General features: G+C 41.3%; 1 protein-coding gene and 1 pseudogene across 1 annotated transcript in view; both read left to right on the top strand.

The window, feature by feature from the left end:
* PAK2 (p21 (RAC1) activated kinase 2) overlaps positions 1 to 18782 on the top strand; it is an 83700-nt gene that overhangs the window by 61420 nt on the left and 3498 nt on the right. Inside the window, exons 9-14 of the mRNA XM_036448492.2 lie at positions 738 to 786; positions 1327 to 1439; positions 3463 to 3580; positions 7576 to 7675; positions 11266 to 11462; positions 16439 to 16576. Coding sequence (XP_036304385.1) covers positions 738 to 786; positions 1327 to 1439; positions 3463 to 3580; positions 7576 to 7675; positions 11266 to 11462; positions 16439 to 16576 — 715 coding nt within the window. The remainder of the gene's footprint in view (positions 1 to 737; positions 787 to 1326; positions 1440 to 3462; positions 3581 to 7575; positions 7676 to 11265; positions 11463 to 16438; positions 16577 to 18782) is intronic.
* On the top strand, positions 2255 to 3452 carry LOC118724827 (annotated as a pseudogene).

Here is an 18782-nt window from a genome sequence, read left to right as displayed (position 1 = left end):
TCCATAGGTGCACAATTTATGTTCAGTCTCTTTCTCCCTCCCTTTCCCCGAATGTAAATCTCTTTTCAGATAGTAAATCAGTTACTTAGCATTTTCTCATATCAATAATACCTCCACATGCCCAAAGATACACTTTACACAAAAGACATTTCCAGATAGGTCAACCAACCTCATCCAGGCCCCACACAAGGCACTCACAGATCAACACCCCAGCGCTATAATAACTCAACACATCCAGATCTAAGCCTTCATCACCTGATTCAGCAGACCCTCAAGTTCCCGCAAAAGTTTCCAGCCATGTCTGAGAGGCAGCCGTGGGGCAGGGGCAAGCTATTCCGGGCCTGGCTGCTCTGGGCCTGGCCTCTGTTGCTCTGGTCCGTTCCACAACCAGCTGCTCCGGATCTGGCCACTGCCGCTCCCAACCTGGTTGCTCTGGGCTTGGCTGTTGCTGCTCCGGGCCTGGCCGCACCCAACCCGGCTGCTCTGGGCCCGGCCGCTCCGGGCACGGCCGCTCCCAGTCTGGCAGCTGCCACTCCGGGCCTGGCCGCACCCGACCCGGCTGCTCTGGGCCCAGCTGCTCCGGCCCGGCCACTCCCAGCCTTGTTTTTACTCTTATTAAAGATATTATTAAGTCTTAAATGTTTAATCCTTTTTCAGTTCTAAGTATAAAGTCTTTGGATGTTATAAATGGTAATGATTTAGAAACCTTAAACGTGGTTGTGTTTTTTTCCTCGTAGGGCTTCTGGTACAGTTTTCACTGCTACAGATGTGGCATTGGGACAGGAGGTAGCTACTTTTTCATTGTTCTGGGTGTTACCATTAGGTTGTAGTATAGGAGGAAAATGGATGAACCTATGATAATCAATAAAAATCTCCCTTTCAGTTGGATATGTTGAAAGAATTATTCCACACAATTTTATTTGCTATGTAATTTTTATAGTACTTTATTAAGGGGGGGAGGAATTAATGCATTGCTTCATTAATAAGCAAATATTTTAAAAAATTATTTTCCCAACTTAAAATGAGCTGACCTTGGGTTGGTTAATCAGCTTTAAGAGAAATCTAAAAATATTTGGGCTCTGTGTATTACAAAGCTCTGTGCATAGGAAGTGTGGAAATAAAAGTACTACCTAGTTATAAATTATAATAACTAATTATTATAATTTCATTATATAATATACTAATATACAATAAATTATTAACTGATTGGTATTTCTAATTTTGTAAGAGAATTACTTTAATAAGCTTTTCAGACCTGGTGGAGCAGAAAGTGTCCTCATGGGAGTTGACTTTTCTAATTTTTAAAAAATTCTATTGCCATTATAGGTTGCTATCAAACAGATTAATTTACAGAAACAGCCAAAGAAGGAATTGATCATTAATGAGATTCTGGTGATGAAAGAATTAAAGAATCCCAACATAGTTAACTTCTTGGACAGGTAAATATGAATATTTCTTAAGCATTGGGACAAAAGTGTGGAAATTTTAACTCTCATGGTTTTGGAGGTTAGTCACTTTAGTTAGACCACAGTAGAGTGATGAAAAGTAAGCTTGAAGGAGGAGGAGGTAAAAATAGCACATTTGCAGTTTAACATAGATACCACTTGGTCAATGAGAGAAGACGGTTAAATAAAAGACATTGCTGCTGGTACTGATATTAATTATAAATCTTCAAAAGCAGAAACATTAAAAGAAGGTATTCATATCTTGACCAACAGAGGTGACAGGCCACATAGTTTTTAAACTTTCAGGTGAATTTTTATTTCAAATGCTTTCATGAGCAAATAGTATATCTATCAAAACCTCATTTAATTTAGGAATTAATGTTTAAAAAACATATCTTAAAAATATTGTGCATTTTTAAAAAATTATTTTGTTGTTAATCCTCACCTGAGAATATTTTTTCCATTGCTTTTTAGAGAAAGTAGGATGGAGGGGAGAGTGGGGAAGGGAGAAAAAGAGAGAGAAATATTGATGTGAGAGACACATCTCTTGATTGCCTCCTACACATGCCCCAACCAGGGCCAGGGAATGAACCTGCAGCCCAGGTACGTTCCCTTGACCTGTAACCAAACTCACGACCTTTGGGTGTGTGGGCTGATGCTCTAAACCATCGAGCAACAGCCAGTCAGGGCACAGCTATTGTTTGTTTTTTAAAAGCAGTCACATGTATGTGAATGTAAGAAGAATAATAGAAAAGTAATGGAAATTATAGTAGAGATTATTTTGGAGATAGGGGATTATAGGTGATTTTCTTATTTTCACATCTAAATTTATTTTGAAGTAATGATAACTAATTTTTTATACTTTAGTCATAGTAATGAGGAACATGTTCATAGAAATAAACTTACCAGATACATTTAAACGTAGTATTTTAAGTTGGTGTATCATGGTGGTTAAGAAAAGCCATAAGCTTTCTGGGCCTGGTGGAGCAGAAAGTGCCCTCATGGGAGTTGGCATCTGCCACACAGAAACCAGAGGTTTGGAGTAAGGAGCCCAAGTCCCAGAACATCTACCCAATCCTATTGACCAAGCTGTACAGGTTTCTGGCCAGACAAACCAACCCCACCGTCAACCAAATGGTGCTGAAAACGTTGTTCATGAGTCCACCAACTAGCCACCTGGGTCCCTTTCCCGAATGATCCAGAAGAGGAAGCTTCCCAGCCAGAGGACAAAACCACTGTGGTTATTATTATTTTTTTTGTTGTGGTTATAGGGACTATAACTGATGACATTCATGTCCAGGAGGTGCCCAACCTGAAGGTTGTATGCACTTCGTGTGAACAGTCGTCCCCGAGCCACAGCCTCAAGGCGAGGAGCTAGATCCACACCTTCAAGCAGTTGGCCCTGGGCTCCCCCAAGGGTTGTGGCTCCATGCTGCTTTCTGGTCCTGCAAGGACTGAGGCAGGTGCAGGCATTTGGCCAGACCCCCGGAACCTCACACAGTCACACCAAACCCTATGTACCATCCAGGGGCCAGAAGTTTGAGCACGCAAGCGGCTGATGGTCCAGCTCCAGCTACAAAAACTAACACAGATCTAACCTAGTTATTAAAAAGATTGTGGAATACTGGCAAGGGAGCCATAAGCTTTGCAATCACTTCATACATGGCTTCAGTTTCTGATTTTGTCACTTACTAGCTATGTTACCTTAAATGAGTTACTTAACCTCTCCAAGCTTCTGTCTGTTCATCTGTCAAACAGGATGAATAAGTCTACCTATGCACTCAAGCTACAATTGTGGTCAAACTTTAATGTGATTCAGGAAAATCATAATGACCCTCAGTTATTTTTCTGTGCTCTTCCATAGCAGCTTTCCAGATGTATTCCTAGCTATCAAAGCTATCAGCTTTCTAGTTTTGTTATGAAGATGCCTAAACTTTGAATTCTTCAACATTCAAGAATACCATGTGTTTAGAAAATATAGAAATGTGACTGTATTTTGTGTCTTGTTTCTTTTTAGTTACCTGGTGGGAGACGAATTGTTTGTAGTGATGGAGTACCTTGCTGGGGGATCACTCACTGATGTTGTGACAGAAACCTGCATGGACGAGGCACAGATTGCTGCTGTGTGCAGAGAGGTGAGTTTGCTCCCATTTCGATAGGTTGTGGTGATGTTCGGTTAGCAGGAGATGAAAAAAGGGAAAGTTTCTAGTGTAACCCTTTCTCTGTACACATTCTCTGCACGTTTTTTCCATACCATTTCATCCTACTTGAGAGTTGCAGCCCTTTCCTTCATGTGTAAGATGGTTCTGCAATGAAGCATGAGCCTTTGAAGAGCGAAACTCAGGTGAATTTCAGTGGGGTCATCATTATAATTCATCATCCACACAGGATGCTTTTGAGAGTGAAAGGGGAATCCATTAAAAATGCACCACTCACCCTGGCCCAGTGTGGCTCAGTTGGTTGGAGCATCCCATGCACTATATCGTGGCAGGTTCTATTCCTGGTCAGGGCACATACTCATGTTTCAGGTTTGATCCCCAGTCTGGGTACATAAGGGTGGTGGCCTGTTGATAGTTCTCTCTCAAATCAATATTTCTCTCTTGCTCTTTATAAAAATCAATTTTAAAAAAATACACCATTCAACAGAGGAAATAAACCCTCCTTCATGAAAAGCAGGACATATGTTCACCTTAAGTGTTAATACATCTGCTTCTGGTTTTATTAATCTTACTGAAGGTAAAGAAACTAATTGTTTCTTGATATTTATTATGAACTAGAGGCCTCCTGCACTAACATTCCTGTAAGAGTAGGCCTTCCTTTCCCCGGCTGCCAGCATCGGCTGTTCTCCTGCCGCCAGCAGACCCAGGACCCGGGCTTTCCTCGAAGCCCCAGCTTTGTCCGGTCTAATTAGCACATTATACTTTTATTATATAGATTACTAGACATACTGTCTGATTTTAAATCACAAGTTCTGCCAAATTGCCTAAGTTAAGTAAAAATAGGTGCCTGCCTTCTTCCAGCTAACTTTTCCTACAGATGAGACTTAGGTTAATGATTTGCTTATTGTCACTGAAACTGATACTGCTTTTGAATATCATAGGAATCATTATTTCAGTGGACAAAATTGTAAAAGTTCTTACGTCCTGTGTTTTTAAGGGTTTTTTAATGCTCACCCAAGGATATATTTTATTGATGAGAGAGAGAGAGAGGAGGGGTGGAGGGAGAGAAACATAGATATGCCAGAGAAACATTGGTAGGTTGCCTGATGTATGCATATCCCAACCTATGTACACCCCAACTGGGGGTCACACCCACAACCTAGGAATGTGCCCTGACCAGGAATCAAACCCACACTTCAAACAATTGAACCACATCAGCTAGGGCTTCTTTGAAATTTTTAATTGTTCTCCATGTAAAGTGGGGTAGCTTCTTTGGTTGTTTTAGTGGGGAAGGAAGTAAGAATTTTTTAATGAATATGATAGTTTAATAGCATATCTCTTGACAAAAAAATGTTAGTTATTTAAAAGCTGATAAAAACTTAACAAGAATTTATACTTAATTTGTTTTTCTAATAGTTCATAATGGATATGCTATAAAAATATTTTCGGAGTTCCTTTCATTGTAACAAGTTTATTCCTATGTGTACAAGTATTTTTCTGGGAATTTGTTCTTTTCAGCAATCTGCTTAAATGTTTGGTAAATGTAGTGTAATAATACACATAGTTTACCTATTTTTTTTCTTCAAGGAAAGTACAAGATTTTCACCCTGACTGGTATAGTTCAATTGGTTAGAGTCTCGTCCCATACACTGAAAAGTTTGGGGTCCAATTTCCAGTCAGGGCACATTCCTAGGTTATGGGTTTGATCCCTGATCGGGGCACCTGTGGGAGGCAACTGATTGATATCTCTCTCTCTCTCTCTCTTTCTCTCTCCCTCCCTCCCTAAAAATCAATTAAATTTATTTATTTTAAAATATATTTTTATTGATTTCAGAGAGGAAGGGAGAGGGAGAGATAGATAGAAACATCAATAATGAGAGAGAATCATTTATCAGCTGCCTTCTGCACACCCTCTACTGGGTATTGAGCCTGTAATCTGGGCATATGCCCTTACAGGGAATTGAACAGGTGACCTCCTGGTGCATTGGATGATGCTCAACCTACTACATCACATTGACTGGACTCTAATCTCATTCTTGTATTTAAGGAAGCAAGGAAAAATTTGGGCTCAGCCTGTTTTCTGAAACATTAGCAAAGAAGAAAGTTATTCCTTTATCATTGGTGTCTAGGTTGTGGATATTAGCTTTATGTAAAATTCACCATAGAAGAAATGAAGAAAACATCTTACATCACATTGATGAACCATACCAGCCATAATCTTACCTACTTTTCATGGCACATTGATTAGACTTGAGTATCTGAGATTCATGTGGGGATAATCACAATTTTATCCTTTACTATTGATTTCTAAAGAGCCTTAAGCATGTTTGCAGGTGCTGTATACCTTTAAGCACTTAAACCTGGAAAGGCCTAGAAATTATATAGACTCACCTATCTACATGTATATAAAAAGCCAGCAACTGTAATGGTCATAACGACCCTAACGACCAGTTGTTAAGATGCTACTTTGACCAGCGAACCAGTCCGATCAGGAGGTAGGGCTGCTTGTCAACCTCACAGCCCCTCCCCACTGCCAGACCACCCCTGATTGGACTCTCCCACCCCGATCAAGAGTTATGTGCAAAGTTATAAAAATAAGACAATTAATTAGAACCCTTATCTCCCACACTCTGGTCTTACCCAGAAATCATTATTAAATGATGTCTTATCTAGTCCTATCATTCTGTGTTCAATATTTTCATTTATATGTTAACCAAACAACCCTCCCTTCACGTCCAGTCCCATCTCCGATCAGCCTGCCTCTCCACAATAGGCCTGCAGCCCCTTCCCCGGCCAGCCTCTCCTGATTGCACCACCTCACCCCAATTGAAGTGGCCAACCAACTACAGCCCCTTCACTGGCTGCCCCATCTCTGATTGCACCCTCCACTCAACAGGAAGTGGGGCTGGCCAGCCAACCTGCAGCCCCTCCCCCTGGCTGACCACACACTCTGTGATCCCCCACTATTCTGATCGGCCTTCAGCCTCACCTCCCCCTGGCCGGCCCCACCCCAATAAAGGGTGGGGTCAACCAGCCAACCTCCTGCAGCCCCTAGCCCCACCCCAGTCAGGGGCAGGACAGGACAGCCAACCACCCATGGCCCCTCCCCCAGGCCACTGTGTCCATCCCCTCCTCCCCCCCCCCATCAGCACCCCTTACCCCAATTGGGGGCAGTGCCCACTGGCCCATCACCCGCAGTCCCTTCCCCCAGTTGTCCGGCCCTGATTGGGGCTGGCTGACCAGCCAACCTCACACCATCTCTTCCTCCTTACAGGCCCAGCCCAATCCGGCAGGACCCCACTGGTGCACAAATTTGTGACTGGGCCCCTAGTCATTTTATAAATGAAAATATTGAACACAGAATGATAGGACTAGATAAGACATCCTACCTAATGATAGAGTAATAGTCAAATTAACCATCACTTTGCTACACAGGCCATGCCCACCAGCCAATCAGAGCAAGTAATCAAATTAACCCAACAAAGATGATGGTTAATTTGCATACACAGGGAGGGAGGAGTGAAGACAGTATAGAAGGAAGAGGGAGGGAAAGTGGAAAGCAAGGCAGCTTCAGCTGCTGGAGGGAGAGCACTGGCGGGGCGGGGTGAGGCGAGGCACGCAGGAGTTGCATGCCTTGCCCATCCCATTCGCCCCACCCGCCCCACCCTACCCGCTACAGCGGAAGAGGTGGCAGTGGTGGGCCCGAAGTATTGCAGGAATATTCCTGCAACAGGTCACTAGTCATTTAATAATTATTTCTGGGTAAGTCCAGTGGGAGGGAGATAAGGATTCTAATAATCTTATTTTTATAACTTTGCACATGAAAGGATGTTTTTTCTTTATAAAAATAAGTATTGTAGTGTCTTCTGCTGGATACCAGAAGCGATGTATCCAGCCATAAAAAGTGTATGTAAACCTCCCTTAGACTTTTCAGAGATTGTTTTATTTATTGTTTTTATTCTTCTGTTCAGTGTTTACAGGCATTGGAGTTTTTACATGCTAATCAAGTGATCCACAGAGACATCAAAAGTGACAATGTGCTTTTGGGGATGGAAGGATCAGTTAAACTTAGTGAGTAACAAATGAACAAATAACATTTATTTGTTATTTATTGTAATTTTTTGTCTTTTATTTAAATAAAAACCTTTTATGCTATTAATATTGTATGGCTTACTTAATATATGGAGAGGGAGGGAGAATAGTGGTTAAGAATATGGACTCTCACCAGGACAGCCTGTGTTTAAATAGCAGAGCTGCTATACTTGCTGAATAATTTTAGGTGAGTTACTTAATTTCTTTGTGTTTTTCCCATTATGAAATATGGAAAATAATATCTGTCTCAAAGAATTCTTCTGGAGATTAAAACACTAAGAAAAAGTACCTAGTACTGTCATAATATTGGTGCTATCTTCCAAAGACGAACTTGAATTTGTTTCTGCTACCTTTTTTTTTAATTCAGAGAGGGAGAGAGGGGAAGAGAGAACATCAATGATGAGAGAGAATCATTGATTGGCTGCCTCCACTAACCCCTTATTGGTAATCCAGCCTTCAACCCAGGCATGTGCCCTGACAGGGATCCAACTATCACCTCCTGGCTCATAGGTTGACGCTCAACCCCTAAGCCACATCGGCTGGGCTCTGCTATCTTCTAGGTTAGGGGTGTCGAACTCAATCAGAGAAGGGGCCAAAATCTAAAATCCAGCCTAAATCGCGGGCCGAATGGTTTACTGAACAGTCATAAACTGTCATTGTGATGGAAACGCAGCGGAGTGCAGTGATCACAGCGCGGTGCGGGCCACATTGCAAGGCCTGGCGGGACGGATTTAGCCCGCAGGCCTTGTGTTTGACACATGTGTTCTAGGTCATGCTGTTCAACTTTCATGAATTCGGCAATGTGACCTAATCATTGAAAGGCCTATGTGACCCTGACCTTGTGATTACTAACCTTAATCTTAGTTGGCAAGTTAAAAATGGACAGTTTCATGCATTTTTAGTGAATACATATGTAAATAATTGGATTCTTTTGGATAATATTTAATCCTAGCTCTTCTGCGAACTAAATGAATAATCTTTGTAAGTTATCTAAAAACATATGTGTCTATTTCCCTATAAAATGAGAATAATAGTAATGTACCTGTCTAATAGATTTATGAGGATTAGATATGTTAATTCTTATAAGGTACTGGGAACAATATCTGTTTTTTTATAAGCTCTCATTTTAGCTATAGATAGTAGGATTTGACCTAACAATTGTTCTTTCAGGATTCACTCCTATAAAATTACTAAACATATGTACAATTATAAGATATTCTCTGCAGTATTGTAAGGAAAAACCAATATATGTTACATGTCTAGCAGTACAGGAATGGTTAAATGTTTTAAAATTTTTATATTCTTTTGTTTTTGTATATTCTTTAGTATTGTATATAATAATGAGGTAGTTCAATGTATTAATATGGGAAGATCTCTAAAAATAGTTTCTTAAAAGTTTACAGAATATCTTAGAATGAATCAAATGGTTCATAGATATTATTTCTATGTATATAAATGCATAGCAAGAAGTCTAAAGCTCACATTTATATTCAACTATAGTAGTGTTTTAAAAGTTAAATAAAGAATAAATAGATATAAAAGCTCTGGAAGTAATTTTATTAGGAGGAAAAAAGTAAAGATTGCAAACATAAACATTAACAGTAGTTACATATGGAACAGAATGGGAGGGAGGAAAAAATTTATAGATTCTCATCCTGACTTTGCTACTAAACTAGGTATTCTACTACTTAGTTATTATAAAACTAGTGGCCTAGTGCACAAAATTTGTTCACTGGGGGAAGGAGGGGGTACGGTCCCTCAGCCGGCCTGCACCCTCTCACATTTCTGGATCCCTTGCTCCTTACTGCTTGCCTGCTTACTGATCCTTACCACTTGGCTCTCTGCTCCTTAGCACTGCTCCTTAGGCAGGAGAGTCTCCTGCCACCAATGCTGCACTCCCATTGACCACCAGGGTACAGCTTTTGCATTGAGCATCTGCCCCCTGGTGGTCAGTGCTCATCATAGTGACCAGTAGTCCTAGTCATTCCACTGTAATGATTGCTTGGTTTGTGTTTGTGTGTGTGTGTGTGTGTGTGTGTGTGTGTGTGTGTGTGTGTATACGCACGTGTAGACACACACTAGAGGCCCAGTGCACGGAATTCATGCACGGCAGAGAGAGGGGTCCTCAGCCCAGCTTGCACTGTCTCCAATCCGGCATCCCTCAGGGAATGTCTGGCTGCCGGTTTAGGCCTGATCTTGCAGCAACCCGGACCGCTGGCTCCTAACCATTCACTTGTCTGCCTGACTAATAGCCCTTAATCCTGCTGTCTGCCTGCCTGATGCCCCTAACTGCTTCCCTGCCTGCCCGATCCCCCTAACTGCTTTCTGCTGGTCTGATCCCCCTAACTGCTCTCCCCTGCTGGCCTGATCCCCCAACTGCTCTCCCCTGCTGGCCTGATCCCCCTAACTGCTCTCCCCTGCTGGCCTTAATCCCCTAACTACTCTCCCCTGATGGCCTGATCACCCCTAGCTGCCTCTGCCTTGGCCAACATGGCTTTGTCGAGAAGACATCTGGTTTACCTGGTCTAATTAGCATATTACCCTTTTATTAGTATAAATAAGGAGGCTGGAGTATTGCTGGTGAGCACATTGTACAATAGGTACAGTTATAGTTAAAGATGCCCTTTTTCTAGACACTGCTATCAACTGTGTAGTTAATAGCTTCTGTTTATTTTCATCAAAAGTAGTTATCATTTCCTGACTTTTGCCTGTTTGGTGACTTTTTCTTCTTGACTTTTTTCAACTTTATTAAAATCTGTAGGGTAGAATTAACCTTTTCATTGAATTTATTGGAGTGACATTGCTTAATAAAATTATATAGGTTTCAGGGATACAATTCTATAATACATCATCTGTACATTGTATTGTTTGTTACTATTCCAAGTCAAGTCTCCTTCTATCACCATATATCCCCCCCCTTTATTCTCTTCTACCTCTCTCCCTCCCCTCCCCTTTTTCTCTTGTGAGAATTAATTATTTAGAATAAAAGACCTCCTGATTATTTGTCCTCTGCTTGTGGGAAGTTAAAAAGTGAGAGTATGTAACATCAAAATATTTGTAAATCCATCCTAGTTGACTTTATTAATACAGTCTTAAAAAACAAGTGGGTACCCTAACCAGTATAGCTCAGTGAATAGAGATCAGCCTGTGGACTGAAAGGACCTAGGTTCGATTCCAGTCAAGGGCATGTACCTTGGTTGCAGGCACATTCCCAGTAGGAGGTGTGCAGGAGACAGTTGATCAATGTTTCTAACTTTCTATCCCTCTACCTTCTTCTCTGTAAAAAATCAATAAAATATATTTTTTAAAAACAACAATAGTCAAATGTAATTAATTAAGTTATCTGCCCTGGCCAGTTCAATTCCCAGTTAAGGACATGTTCCTGGGTTGCAAGCTTGGTCCCTGGTATCACTTCACTACAAGAATGACCTGCAGGAAGCAACCAATCAATGTCGTGCTCTCGCGTCAATGCTCTCATTCTCCATCTCCCTCTTATATCATCTAAAGTGAATCTAGATAAAACCATCCATGGACACCATTAACTTTCGATATTTTGTTTTGTTTTATAGCTGACTTTGGTTTCTGTGCCCAGATCACCCCTGAGCAGAGCAAGCGAAGTACCATGGTTGGCACACCATACTGGATGGCACCAGAGGTGGTTACACGGAAAGCTTATGGCCCTAAGGTGGACATATGGTCTCTGGGTATCATGGCTATTGAAATGGTAGAAGGAGAGCCTCCATACCTCAATGAAAATCCCTTGAGGGTAAGACAAACACCAAACTTATTTTAAGAAAAATACTTTTATTTAAAACATTTAGGTAGTACCTGCTTGTTCCAGGCACTGGCCAAGAATTTAGGATGCTAAAGTTGATAAAACCTGTTGTTTCCTTCCCTCTGCATCTAAAAAATCATTTGCTTCTGGGTTGAATTGAATGTGTTAGGTAAAGAGTTTGTAGATTTTTAGTGAGTTTAATGTTTTCTAATTTTGTATATAAGTAAGAATTTCCTCACTTTTCTACAGAGTTAAGAGTCCCTAGACATACCCTTCAGGTTATCACCTTTGAACCTTGGCCTCTGGTACCCCTAGGTACAGAGAAGAGGAAAGCAAGATCACATCTGTAAGGAAGCTGTGTAGGTGGCAATGTTAAAGCCTGTATTCAGACAAAAGAGTGAGGGCCCTGAGATACAGATGAGGTCAGTAGATTTTAAACAAAAATTTAGCAGTTGAGGATGGAGAGTTTCCAGGTTTCTTCCTTCCTATCTCTCTCCCTTCTTCCCTACCTGCCTGCCTTCTTTATTTTTTTTCTTCTATTTCCACTTTTAAATTATCATATATGGCTCAATATCATATCATTCACTACAAGAATTACTATAATAAAAAAGTTGAAGAATACCCAAAACCGGTTTGGCTCAGTGTATAGAGCATCGGCCTGCGGACTGAAGGGTCCCAGGTTCGATTCTGGTCAAGGGCATGTACTTTGGTTGCAGTCACATCCCCAGTGAAGGGTGTGCAGGAGGCAGCTGATCCATGTTTCTCTTTCATCGATGTTTCTAACTTTCTATCCCTTTCCCTTCCTCTCTGTAAAAAAATCAGTAAAATTATATATATATGTAATATATATATATATATATATATATATATATTTTTTTTTTTTTTTTAAGTTGAAGAATAAATAAGTATTGGTGAGAATGTAGAGAAATTGGAACCCTTATCTTGGAACCCTTAGCTAGTGGAAAGATAAATGGTGCATGTAGCACTTTGAGTGTTAATACCCTCAGTCCTCGGGGATAAAAATAATAATAAAACTTTCAACTTCTTTTTAAAAAAAGAATACATATAAATGTCATTGAATTAAAGAATAAAGCCATACTGTTGGGAGCATCTCAAAGAGGCACAGGAGCCAAGCTGAAAGAGCTCTAGTGTCCAAGGTACAACAATTTGAACAGCTGTAGTATGGGATTATAATCCAAAGTATAATATGTATGAGCCCATACTGATAGGAATAAAGTGATGAGCCGAAACTGGTTTGGCACAGTGGATAGAGCATCGGCCTGCGGACTGAAAGGCTCCGGGTTCGATTCCGGTCAAGGGCATGTACAGTACCTTGGTTGTGGGCACATCTCCAGTAGGGGGTGTGCAAGAGGCAGCTGATAAGTGATTCTCTCTCATTGATGTTTCTAACTCCTTATCCCTCTCTTTTCTTCTCTGTAAAAAATCAATAAAATATATTTTTTTTAAAAAAGAAAGTGATGAAATAAATAAGATGGAAGAGACAGATCTCCCATGCAGAAGAATGCCAAATATTTATGGAGATGTTTCACCCTGAAGGAGGTGAGGCATAACGCCCACTTCTTAAGTGTGGCTGCACCTAGTGACTTTCTTCCAAAGAGCACATATGGAAAGGGGAGAAAAAAATAACTTAATAGTAGAGAAACCTGACAAACACTACTTCAGCCAGGTGATGAGGTGAACGTGAACAGTCCTCAGTTCTATTGATAGTATGTTCCTTTAATATTGCAGTGAAAATGAACTCTCTTACTTTCTCTCCCAAACCCATAGTCTCTAACCATGAGAAAAACATCAAATTCCAAGGACAGCCTACACTGTAATACCTGAACAGTACTCCTTCAAACTGACAGGGTCATTCAAAGGAAAGGAAAGTCAGAAATTGTCACTGTCAGGAGTATCCAACGGAAATGTGACAGGAACAGAAATAGGAGAGTAGAAGAGTGAATGAAACCTAGTGTGAGTGCTGGAAGCATAGGGGCCCCATAAGTGATGCCAGTCAGCAGGGGTATATCCTTTTCTTTCACCATACTTAGCTGCATAGGTACAGGCAAGGAGTAGGCAGAGTTTTAACGGTATATAGCCAGTGAGTGCTGTAAAGTGCATGAGAGTCAAAGAAGTGATTATGTGAGAAGAATGATGGACACTAGAAGATCAGTAGGATTTATTCGGGTCCAGTGAAGTCAAAGGTTCACTGGTATGAGGGAAGTGAGAGTGAAAAGATAGGAGGTGGAGTGCAGTAGAGATTTAAGAGTTGTAGTTATTGATACTCTTTAAGATACAGGATATAACCATAGGTGTGTGCGGCTGAGGTAGGCTAAAGGACAAGAGCATCAGAGAAGAAATCAGGGAATTGTAACCAAAATCTTCATAGCTATTGGAATTGTAGTGAATTATGAATAATGTTAGACCTGATAATACAATAGCATTTTGTAGGTGTTTGAATCAAAGAATGGTAGATAGGAGTTTGAAAGCCCAGGAGTTACAGAGGAGGGGAACAGGAGGTCTCAAAAAGACACTGTAAGGAGCCAAAAGAACACTTCATCCTCAGGGCCATGCAAAGGTGTGGGAGAGAAAAGGCTTCCACTAGAGAATGCTACAGATGAGGCAGATTGCTCATGGGAGAGCCAGGCCTCAATAAATTAAGGAAAATGTTTGAGGAAGGAATGGGAAGTGGGCATGAAAATATTAAAGCTAGAAAGAATGTGCAGAGGCACATGGGCATTAGAATGGAGAGGCAGAGGGCATGATTGGGAGTCATGGGTTGCTTATAATCACTAACATAAATAAAGATAGAATGTAGTAAGGTTTATCCCAAAGAAGAGGAAAGGTTAAATATTTATTTTTATATAGAGTTCCCTATTAATTCATTCCAGTGGAAGAGTTGAAGCTCACGACAGTCACATGATCTTAACTTGAAATTCCTAGCACAGGGATAATTTCTTACAATGAAAATTTTAAAAGAAATACTGAGTTCAGAGAGGAAGGAGAGAGAGACATCAATGATGAGAGAGAATCATTGCTTGGCTGTCTCCTGCATGTCCCCCTCATTGAGGATCGAGCATATAACCCAGGCAAGTGCCCTGACTGAGAATCGAACTGACCTCCTGGTTCATGGATCGATGCTCAACCGCTGAGCCACGCCAGTCAGGCACAATAACATTTTTTAGTGAAAGTTTTGGGGGAAATGTCATATAAAGAGAAATTAACTTAGTGACAGGGAAAGAGCACATTGGTATACTGATGGTACAAGTGTCAGTTGGTACCTTTTTTTAATGGCAGAAACTTTAAATGAGGCTATATGTTCACATTTTTATACAGTGTATTTTTACATTATCAACATCCCTCATCAGAGCTTACATTTTTTAAACTATTTCTGTTTTTATTTTATTTATTGTTACTATTATTTAAGAGGTTTTAGAGAGAGGACGAGGGAGAGAGAGAGAAATATTGATCAGTTGCCTCCTGTGCACTTGCCCTGACCAGGGATGGAACCTGCGGCCTGGTATGTGCCCTGATCTGGAATTGAACCCACCACCTTTTTGTGTATGGGACGACGCTCCAGCCAACTGAGCCACACGACTAGGACAAGCTTACATTTCTTAATCAGTGAACCTACATTGACACATTATCATCATCCGGAGTCCATAGTTTACATTAGGATTCATGTTTGGGGTGGTGTACATTCTTTGGGTTACAGCAGTGGTTCTCAACCTTTCTAGTGCTGAGACCCTTTAAGACAGTTCCTCATGCTGAGACCGATTTGGCTCAGTGGATAGAGTGTCGGCCTGCGAACTGAAAGGTCCCAGGTTCGATTCCAGTCAAGAGCAAATACCTTGGTTGCAGGCACATCCCCAGTGGGGGGTGTGCAAGAGGCAGCTGATCAATGATTCTCTATTATCAATGTTTCTAACTCTCTCTCTCTCTCTCTCCCCCTCTCTGTAAAAAATCAATAAAATATATTAAAAAAAAAAAAAAAAAGATAGTTCCTCATGTTGTGGTGACCTAAAACGATTGGAAAATGCAGATATTTACATTACGATTCATAACAGTAGCAAAATTACAGTCATGAAGTAGCAACGAAAATAATTTTATGATTGGGGTCACCACAACATGAGGAACTGTCTTAAAGGGTCTTGGCATTAGAAAGGTTGAGAACCACTGGTTTAGACAAATGTATAATGGATAGCATGTGTTCATCATTTAGTATATAGAGTATTTTCAGTCTTAAAAATCCTCTGTGCTCTGGCTGCTTCTTCATCTATAGCTACATAGATATAACTTGTGTTTTCTTTTTTTCTTTTTTTTCAAAAAAAAAGTTTCAATAAACTACATTGTTTTGAAATGTAGTGTGACTTGAATAAAGCTTGAGAAAGGTAAGTGGGATTCTATATGTTAATGATAGGATTGTGGTCATTTTTTTATACCCTTACATATTATATTTCTTTTTTTTTTTTAATCTATATTTTTATGGATTTCAGAGAAGAAGGGGGAGAGAGGGGGAGAAACATCATTGATGAGAATCATTGATTGGTTACCTCCTACACACCCCCTACTGAGGATCAAGCTCACAACCCTAGCACGTGCACTTGACTGGAATCAAACCCAGGACCCTTCAGTCCACATGCTTTGCTCTAACCGCTGAGCCAAACCATTGAGGGCCGTATTTTATTTCTTTTTATCAATATGTATTGTATTTATAAGCTCTACCCTACACACACACACACACACACACACACACACACAAAGAAGCAGCAGCTAATTTTTGAAACATCTAAAATAAAGGAAAAATATCTAATCCAAGAGGATAGAAATAATACTAACCTCATTTTAGTATTTATGGTGATTGTCTTTACAGAAGTAAAAGGTCCATAAACTTTATATCAAGTGCTTTCTCACTTTGTTGAGTTACTATCTTAAGAATATAAAAGATGTTCTTTTTTTTTTCTTAGGCCTTGTACCTGATAGCCACTAATGGAACTCCAGAACTTCAGAATCCAGAGAAACTTTCCCCAATATTTCGGGATTTCTTAAATCGATGTTTGGAGATGGATGTGGAGAAAAGGGGTTCAGCCAAAGAATTGTTACAGGTGAATTTGGAAATGATACTATTTTTGGAAAAAAGTTGGCTTTTTTGAGTAACAAACAAAGATTACATAGGTCTGTTAGTTACATTTCATTGCTCATTCACCACTAGAAGCATTGCAGCTGCCACAGTTTAAGATTTTATTTGCTGGAAATAAAATGTCCATCTTTAATAATAAAAGCATAATATGCAAATCAACTGCACGACCGAATAGCAGGACGACCATGCTAGGACATGCACTGGTGCCAAGCCAGCCAAGGCGGGTGTGATGCAATTGGTTGAGGGGCCTGCTATTGCCCCACAATCACCCCACTGAGGGAGGCCCAGGCCACCAGCCAGGAGGGCGATCAATGGAGGGGGGCTCCATAATCACCCCAAAAGGAGAGGCCCAGAGGATAAACCAAGATGGTGGCATAGGTAAACACCTGAACTGCTGCCTCACACAACTTCAAAACAACTAGAAGACAAAACGGACATCATCCAAAACCACAGGAATGCTGGCTGAGTACATTCTACAACTAGAAGGAAAGAGAAAAGCACACTGAGACACTGAGGAGCTGCAGAAGCCAGAGGTACAGAGGTGCGTGCGCGGTGAGGACGCAACTAAGTATGCGGCTGGCTTCCTCAATCGGGAGAGAGACAAAAGCTCCCAGCTGTTCTGAACTCCAGTTCCGGGTGAGACTGTGGGAACACAGACTCATATGGGGAGAAACTGGACTATCTAGCAGTCTGGGACAACTTCAAGCATACCAATATCCAATTTATGGGGTGCCAGAAGAAGAAAGAGAGCAAGATACTGTAAACCTATTTGATGAAATGACTGAAAACTTCCCCCACCTGGTGAAAGAAATAGACTTACAAGTCCAAGAAGCACACACAACCCCAAACAAAAGGAATCCAAAGAGGACCACACCAAGACACATCATAATGCCAAAAGCAAAAGACAAAGAGATTCTTACAAGTAGCAAGAGAAAAACAGTTAGTTACCTACAGGGGAGCACCCATATTTCTTACACCTGATTTCTCAACAGAAACTATGCAGGCCAGATGGGAGTGGCAAAAAATATTCAAAGTGATGAATAGCAAGTACCTACAACCAAGATTACTCTACCCAGCAAAGCTATCATTCAGAATGGAAGGTCAGATAAAGAGCTTCACAAATAATAAAAAGCTAAAGGAGTTTATTACCACCAAACCAGTATTATATGAAATGCTGAAAGGTATTCAGCAAGCGGAAGAAGAAAAAGGTAAAGATAAAAATTATGAACAACAAATACATATCTATCAACTAGGGAATCTAAAAAGTGAATAAAACATCTGATCAACAGAATAAACTGGTGAATATAATAGAATCAGGGGCATAGAAAGGGAATGGACTGACAATTCTCGGGGGAAATGAGTGTGGGGATGCGGGAAGAGACTGGACAAAAACTGTACACCTATGGATAAGGACTGAGAGGGTGGTAAGGGCAGAGGGTGGTGTGCGAACTGGGTGGGGGGGAGCTATGGGTGGAAAAAGGGGAACAATTGTAATAATCTGAACAATAAAGATTTATTTAAAAAAGGGTGGGGGGAGGCCCAGGCCATCCTCTGCAAGGTGATCAATCGAGGAGCCCCAACTGGGGGCCACCGAGGGAGGCCCAGCCACCTGGCCGGTGGCACTGAGGCGGGTTGGTGGGGCCTCCCACTGTGGGGCGATCAGTCTGGGGACCCCGTGATCAATCACCTCACAGAAAGAGGCCCAAATCACTATCCAGTGATGCGGCAGGTGTGCGGGGCTAGCCAGTGATCGCCCGCAGAACAAGGCCTAGGCCAGCCAGGTGATCGAACCCTACGCGTGTCGCCCGCAGAGGGAGGTGACTGGTGGTCGGGGCCAGGGGGGCAGCACCACACAGATGGCAAGCAGTGGTAGCCGGGGAAGGAAAGCTTCGATAGGCCCTTATTGCCGGCCAGGCCTAGGGACCCTGCCTGAGGGGTACTGATTGTGAAAGGAGGGAGAGGGCACAGGCCAGGCTGAGGGACGACACCACCACCACCACCACACACACACATACACACACACACACACACACACACACACACACACGTGCACGAATTTCATGCACTGAGCCTCTAGTTATAAGTATATGAATTTTTACATGTTATTAATTTTCAGGCCAGTTCTTTGCTAGCATGGGTATCTGGGGCATTTAACTGAGATTTTGTAACAG

Source organism: Pipistrellus kuhlii, unplaced genomic scaffold, assembly GCF_014108245.1.
Source record: "Pipistrellus kuhlii isolate mPipKuh1 unplaced genomic scaffold, mPipKuh1.p scaffold_m20_p_2, whole genome shotgun sequence".
Lineage (NCBI taxonomy): Eukaryota > Metazoa > Chordata > Mammalia > Chiroptera > Vespertilionidae > Pipistrellus > Pipistrellus kuhlii.
This window is presented reverse-complemented; position numbering and strand designations above follow the sequence as displayed.